This window comes from Pseudomyrmex gracilis, unplaced genomic scaffold (assembly GCF_002006095.1).
Source record: "Pseudomyrmex gracilis isolate BER0280 unplaced genomic scaffold, ASM200609v1 scaffold_2954, whole genome shotgun sequence".
In the NCBI taxonomy this organism is placed as follows: Eukaryota; Metazoa; Arthropoda; class Insecta; order Hymenoptera; family Formicidae; genus Pseudomyrmex; species Pseudomyrmex gracilis.
The window spans coordinates 1,181-8,513 of record NW_018023538.1 but is presented as its reverse complement, the minus strand read 5'-3'; the positions used below and the strand labels follow the sequence as shown (position 1 = coordinate 8,513).

General features: G+C 33.6%; 1 protein-coding gene across 1 annotated transcript; it reads right to left on the bottom strand.

Annotated features, from left to right (window-relative positions):
* Positions 1–1,229: 1,229 nt before the first annotated feature.
* On the bottom strand, positions 1,230–5,186 carry LOC109863040. Its single transcript, XM_020443217.1, has 6 exons — positions 4,882–5,186; positions 3,900–4,437; positions 3,508–3,801; positions 3,089–3,409; positions 1,732–2,797; positions 1,230–1,385 (listed from the first exon to the last, which is right to left on the bottom strand). Exons 1-6 carry the CDS (start codon positions 4,975–4,977, stop codon positions 1,265–1,267), a joined length of 2,436 nt encoding a protein of 811 aa, XP_020298806.1. The 5' UTR covers positions 4,978–5,186; the 3' UTR covers positions 1,230–1,264.
* Positions 5,187–7,333: the final 2,147 nt, after the last annotated feature.

Sequence of the window (7,333 nt, the reverse complement as noted above, 5' to 3'; positions counted from 1 at the left end):
GAAAATAATTAATTAAGAATCGCAGAATAAAAACAATATACAAAAGTCACTTACAAAAATCTTAGCTATAATATTATACGTCGCTGAGTGCTGATCGTAAATGTCCATGTTGCACAAGCCGTCCCGACTAACACTTTACAAGAGTAAAAACGCGACTGAAAAACAAACGTGTGTATAAAGATAGAAGAATTTTTCACTACTCAATTATCTAAATTGGATAAATTTTATTCATGTGACAATAGAAAGATGACTAATAAAATTACTTGGCTAAGACAAAAATTGATTAAACGTCATCCTATAAAACACTTAAAATAATTTTAACAATTAAAACTGAGATTCATCTCGGGCTGTGTAGTTTTTAAACTAATAAATGAATATGATTGGTCGTTAAGAGGATACTGGATACCGACTATAGCGACCTGTAAACCGACGTTTCTTAAATCAGATTCTGAGGCGTATTTACTGCATTAAATCCAAAATGCTTCTCCAGAAATAAGTAAATTGTGCTAAGAATTGGCGGGTGTGGTTTGGAATGTCAAAATTCAGCACAAATTTTTTCTTAGACAGTTTTCTTCTATAACTTTACCATATATTCATGTATGTAGAATTATTTCTAAGCTTATGTAAGTATTTGCAGAGAGTTACAGCCAAACATACGACAAAAACAAATTGAATGAGCTATTCAAATTATGATTTGACTATCTCATTAATGAGAGAAACCTGAACTCGTGATAATGTTTATTTGATATCATATACTATCATTCTGTCTGAAACAAAGGGCATTATGTAGTTCAAGAAATTTCCGATAGAGAATGTTGCACTATGACGCGTGCGCATATGATCATTATGCATGTGTTTATCTGTCATGTTACATGACAGATCTTCTAACCTACGAATCTGCATAGCAACTGGCAACCGCATTACGTAAATAATATCAAAATAATACTTTTTCCTTAGTAGTCGCAACCAGGGACTCGGACCGAAATGAAATTTCGGTCCGTTTACGGTTACGGTCCGATGCTGTACCTGATTTTCGGTTTCGGTTTCGGTTCCGGTCCTTTTATCAATAACGGTGACCGTAACCGTTTGGATATCGATTTTTTTCGGTTACAAGTGTTTAAGTATCTATTGTAAAATTTATNATAAATAAAAAAGNTAATTTAATAAATATAATATAAGTTGCATAGTATAAATATAATATAAGTTGCATAGTATATTTGCATACAAATGCACGTTTATTAACCAAAATGAATTAATTTATAAATCATTTGAGTGGGAAATTCCGTTGATCTTGAAAATCACATCTTGTCTTTTTTGCTTTTGTTTTGTCTTCTACAGCAACTTGCAGTGTCGCCAATGGTCGTTTCGAGTTTATTATTGATTTCCTATAACATATTATTAATCTTACGTAAATTATTATAATACATGTAAATTGTCGTAATAAAAAAATTTTAAAGTAACCTTCTGTGAATATCCTGTCATATCGCTACTTATCTAAAACTAAACACTTATAATNTTAAAAGGTTAATTNAAATTTTCAAACTTTTTTAATGCTATAAAAGAACTGGCAAAATTGAGGTAAAATTTTTAAGGNTTTAAAAGGTTAGCTTTACCTTTATAAAAATCTCATTATGTAATATTTATTTTATGTTCAAAAATTGGAAGAGAAATTCCCCTTTAACATCAACTGTATCTACGAAGAATTAAAAATATGTAAGATTATAAACATACGTGTCATCTTTGTTGATAAAAATTCGATTAGCTCTGACCAATAGTTGATCTTCCAAGATTGCCTCATCGATATTTGTTCTTTGCGGAGATAGCACAAATTTTAATCNTGAAAATAACCGTTCGACACTCACTTGTGTGGCTGGTACCGCCAAAACAACCATTGCTAATTTGTATAACTCTGGATGAGTCGTACTGTTTTCTTGCCAGAATTCTAGGATATTAGTTTTTCTTGAGATTCTCTTCTGCTCTTNATTATAGCTTTCCNATAAGATATCAATCCGTCGCAAGGAAAGATGGTCATGTAGTAGAACAGAAGACGACGATAATGATTGTGAAATATTAGAATTGTGGTGTATCTCTTTTAATTTGAGGAGACTCTCGAATTCNTCGCTCGTTGATTCTGACCCACTTGATGAGTATTCTTGTGAGTTAGAGTTTAATGTCAAGTCTTCTTGCAGAGACATTATCTTTGCCCAAAGATGTTTTAAGTGAATTTTTGCTTTTTCCGTCTGCTTCTCCTCTAATAAAATTTTGAATCTCGGATCGAGAAAGAGAGCAGATAACAGCACATCATTTTCTAGTAGGTACTTTTCCCGACTTACCATAAATTCGAAGATGAGCACTGCGAAAGATGTATTCATTTTTTTCATCGCCAATTTTGTCTCCAACCAATTACTGAAGAAGTCGGTAAGAGTTAGTTGTTCGGCTTGGANTTTTTCTGTGCACATTTTAACTGGCTGTAAAGTTCGACACACTTCTTCAATTTTTGCCCANTCTGCATCAGTTAGTGTTTCAAACTTCTCAAATTTTGTTACAGCCAGTTCTGTGCANTAATCTTNCAGTAATAATAATCTTTCGAGCATAACCACTGTCGAGCACCAACGTGTTGGGCAGTCANTTATCGGCTTTTTCAAATTTTGTTTTTTGAGCATGTATAAAAAAGTTTGCGTTCTCAATTTCTTCACGAGCTTTCNAGTCTTTTTTATCAAAGATGAAATACCATTAGCTGCATTTTTCAAAGCATNATCCACGGCCAGCTGCAAGGTGTGGGCTGCACATCTTACTCCTAAAATCGTTAACAAATAAATATTAATAATTTGTTATGCGAAAATAAAATATCTATTTTTAATTTAATTTAAAATCTGAAATAGATACATTACTAAATAATATCTTTTTATTTTATAATTTTTTTAAGATTGAAATTGTGTAAATATTGTAAGCATAAAGTTTACCTAATTATTTAGATTGGCTGTAATTAGTTATAATTTTAAATTATATTTTTAAATGCTTGTAAAACAATAATTCGAATAAATATTTCAAGCCTTGTTAAAGTACTATTAATGTTAAAATGCTGCACCTGTTAATATGCTACTTGAAAAATCTGAACCTAGAGTACTATTTTCAATATCTTGTAATATATTTTCGGCGTGATCTTCCGGCTCGTTTTCTTTACTCTCTTCTGTGAGTTCGTCCAGATCTAATTGCAAGTCGATGTCATCATCAACAGCGCGTTTGTTTTCTTCCATAATTGCTTCATCAGAATCATCATAGTCTGAAGACAGCATCTTTACAGCCTTCAACATATTTGCACCGTTATCTGTGGTGATGGTATATATTTGATTCATATGTATGTTGTAACGATTGCATATATCTCTTATAATCGTAGTTAAATATGCTCCTGCAAATTAAAATTAGAAATTATAGATTACACAAATAATATTTGTATTTCTGTTAGCAAAATATGCAACACAATACAGTGTTATTAACTATACATACCTGTATGTTTTTCCTTTAGTTCGGCGAGACCCAAAGTTCNGGCGTGATCTTCCGGCTCGTTTTCTTTACTCTCTTCTGTGAGTTCGTCCAGATCTAATTGCAAGTCGATGTCATCATCAACAGCGCGTTTGTTTTCTTCTATAATTGCTTCATCAGAATCATCATAGTCTGAAGACAGCATCTTTACAGCCTTCAACATATTTGCACCGTTATCTGTGGTGATGGTATATATTTGATTCATATGTATGTTGTAACGATTGCATATATCTCTTATAATCGTAGTTAAATATGCTCCTGCAAATTAAAATTAGAAATTATAGATTACACAAATAATATTTGTATTTCTGTTAGCAAAATATGCAACACAATACAGTGTTATTAACTATACATACCTGTATGTTTTTCCTTTAGTTCGGCGAGACCCAAAGTTCNAAGCAAAATTTTTGAAGTTTTAATATACTGCATATTAATACCTAAAAATGACCTATCTAAACGTGTGACTGCGTCTACTTTAATCGAAACCATAGNGTTTTTTACTTCTTCTGATATTTCTCTTCTAATATTGTTTGCTTCTTCAGCAACTTTTTTTTTTATCGATTCCGGCGAAAGTGAGAATGTTTTGTTTCTCGTTCGTTCTAGTGCCCGTTTGATTGGGTTCACGATATTTAGAAACCCGGAGTCATTCAAGATGCTGAAAGGCCTCCCGTTGACAGTTACAAGATCAACGCAACTGTTTTCCAAATCCTTTTGCGTCATTTCTACTTTGATAAAGTTCATTTCATTGATTTGAAGCTGATTTTCATTCTTCAATATCTGTTTACTTTGTGTTCCGCTGTTTTTAACTTTATTTGAAGAATTATTATCAAAATCACTCTCCTTGAAATCGTGGAAACGAGTTAAATGTCTCTTTAAGTTAGTTCCGTGTCTACCCTACAAAAAGGTATTTTTTTATTATCCTATTAATATGGTATTGATTTTAAATTTTGTTAGGAAATCTTACATTTTTAAAAAGTAAATTTTACTTTCTTATAGAGTCTAGCCGAATAAGCAAGTGCAAAGTGCCCCAAAGATATTCTATTTTGATTAAGATTCTGATATTAATCAAGAAAAATAATTTTTCTCTAAATTTTAAACCTCTAACTCAATATTAGTAGCTTTAACCTCAAACACCATTATTTTTTGTTTTTAATTTTTTTTGCATTTATTTGTACAATCAAATTTAAAACAATTAACTGTAACCTCATTTATTGTAGAACTGCCATGACACGCTCTTATTTTCATAGAAATGTGTGTCTATGTCTATAACCTCGAACAACACTATTATCGAAAAGTTCGCATTTGTAAAGTTCCGTATTTATAAAGTTTTGAACTTACCTTTATCGATGTTTTACAAGTAGTACAGATTGAAGCATCTGTTATCTTATCATAAGTGAAATGCTTGTGCGCTTTGTTGGTTGTTTTTCTGCCCATGTTGGTTGATTTTTAGGTTCTGCGCACGCTTTGATACTTGTTTTCACACAAATTCGCTACACTGTTCTAGCAATAATGCAAGATCCCGGAGATGTACAACTTCCGGATTAAATTCCGCAGACAAAATTAAATCTATTATCTACTTGTAATAGAGATTAGTGTTTATGGCACGGACTAAAGGAACTATAGAATAAAGGTTCGCTACTTTGTTTCCAATGCGAAGTACGGAGAAACGCAGGAATGTCCGGATTGTCATATACATATGCATTTAGGCTTCGAACACAGTCTAATGAGTTGCAAATGACGACTGTGATTTTCAAATTCTTCCAAATTCTTGTAAAACGTTTTACAACGTTAGAAAAATCCGAACCGAAATAAACATCGGAAAAAATTTTCGGTTCGGTTACGGTTCCGGTCCATTAGTCTACATAATATTTCGGGCCGGTTTCAGTTTCGGTTTGACTAAAATAACGGTTACGGTCCGGTTATCGGTTTCGGTTTCAGTCCGGTCCGGATCCTTGGTCGCAACTGGCGACGGAACATTTTCAACTAATTGTAGAATGGCCCTAAAAATTATTATGAACTGCCAACGCATGCTGGCTAGTTTTTAAATAATATTAATATACCAAAATGTCAAATGAATCTATTTGACTATAATGTTTTTTTGTCTTTCTTCCCAGAGGCGTTTATAAAAACGTGTGCTGGTGTAAAAATTATTATGAACTGCCAACGCATGCTGGCTAGTTTTTACAATAATATTAATATACCAAAATGTCAAATAAATCTATTTGACTATAATGTATCTTTGTCTATCTTCTCAGAGGCGTTTATAAAAACGTGTGCTAGTGTAAAAATTATTATGAACTGCCAACGCATGCTGGCTAGTTTTTAAAATAATATTAATATACCAAAATGTCAAATGCATCTTATTGACTATAATGTATCTTTGTCTATTTTCCCAGAGGCGTTTATGAAAACGTGTGCTGGTGTAAAAATTATTATAAAATATTGTTAATTGTAGTGTGGTAGCTATAGTTTAAATTTTTAATGTCAGAAGCGTCTCTATGACATAAAATTTGTCTTGTCTCTCAGAAGTGCTTTTGAAAATGTATGTACTGTTACGTCCTGACCTGAGGTTTCGATCGGGTCTTAACGGTGGAACGCAATTTGAAACACGACTCTTTTGTGTATTATATCTCAGCACACTGACCTAATGAGATAAGACAAGCGTGCGAGTCGAGCGAGACTGTTCAACGACGCAGTCAAGTCAACGGACTTGCCGATATTACTTGTCTAACGTCTTCTCACTCGTCGGTCCTCTTTTAGGTCTTAGAAACAAATCTAATTTACCTGGGACAGGACCTGGCAATCACGTGATGAGATTACAGGAATGAATTTTCAGGATAGATGTTCAAAAGTTCATTTAATTAGTTGAAGCCGTTTTCATTCGTATGAGCATATAAATCATTTTTACTCAAAATATTAACATTTAGATTTATTCAAAAAAATATTCTTACGCAAGTTAAATTAAATAATTGGACGTGTGATGAAGTTCAATGTGAATTTGAATATACATTGGCATTGTTATTATTTTTGATCCTGGGAGTTCGTTATTAACATTACTGTTAGTATTTTAAATATTTTACATCCTTATGTAAATGAGCACCGCCACTATTTAGGCTATTGCCGGGTAAACGGGGGTTGGTACGCTTCGGTCCGTTCGCTTGACGGACAGCGGTTCTCCGCCGCAAAGTTCGGGTTTAGATATCGCGTTGTTAGAATCACGATTAATTTTCGGAGCGGTATGACAACTACATATTATTTGCTACTGCTCAAAGTTTGATAGTGGTGATTGGAATTCGGCAGCGGTTCAAAACAACTGACGTTGTGAGTCGTTAGTTCGATAGAAATGGAAGTCAGCAGCGGCCCGGAACGACACACAAGGTCGTGAGCTGCTAATCTGACGGAAAAGGAAATCGGCAGTTGTTCGGAACGACACAAGATCGCGAACAGCTAGTCCGACTGAAAGAAAATCGGCAGTTGTTTGGAACGACACAAGATCGCGAACAGCTAGTCCGACTGAAAGGAAATCGGCAGTTGTTCGGAACGACACAAGATCGCGAAAAGCTAGTCCGACTAGGATGTCGAGGAGAAGAGATTACTAAATGAAGCGGTTAATTGAATTGTCGAATTTAATCCTTTCTTCCGAATATCAACCGTCTCGAAGGTTTATTTTGCAAACTATTGCATTAGTGAGTACTCACTACTCATTGTTCACGATAGAACGTCGAGATGAATGATTGATTTGCTTTTGTTCAAAAGTCAGGAGTCTGGCAGCTAGACTCAGCTGGAATGA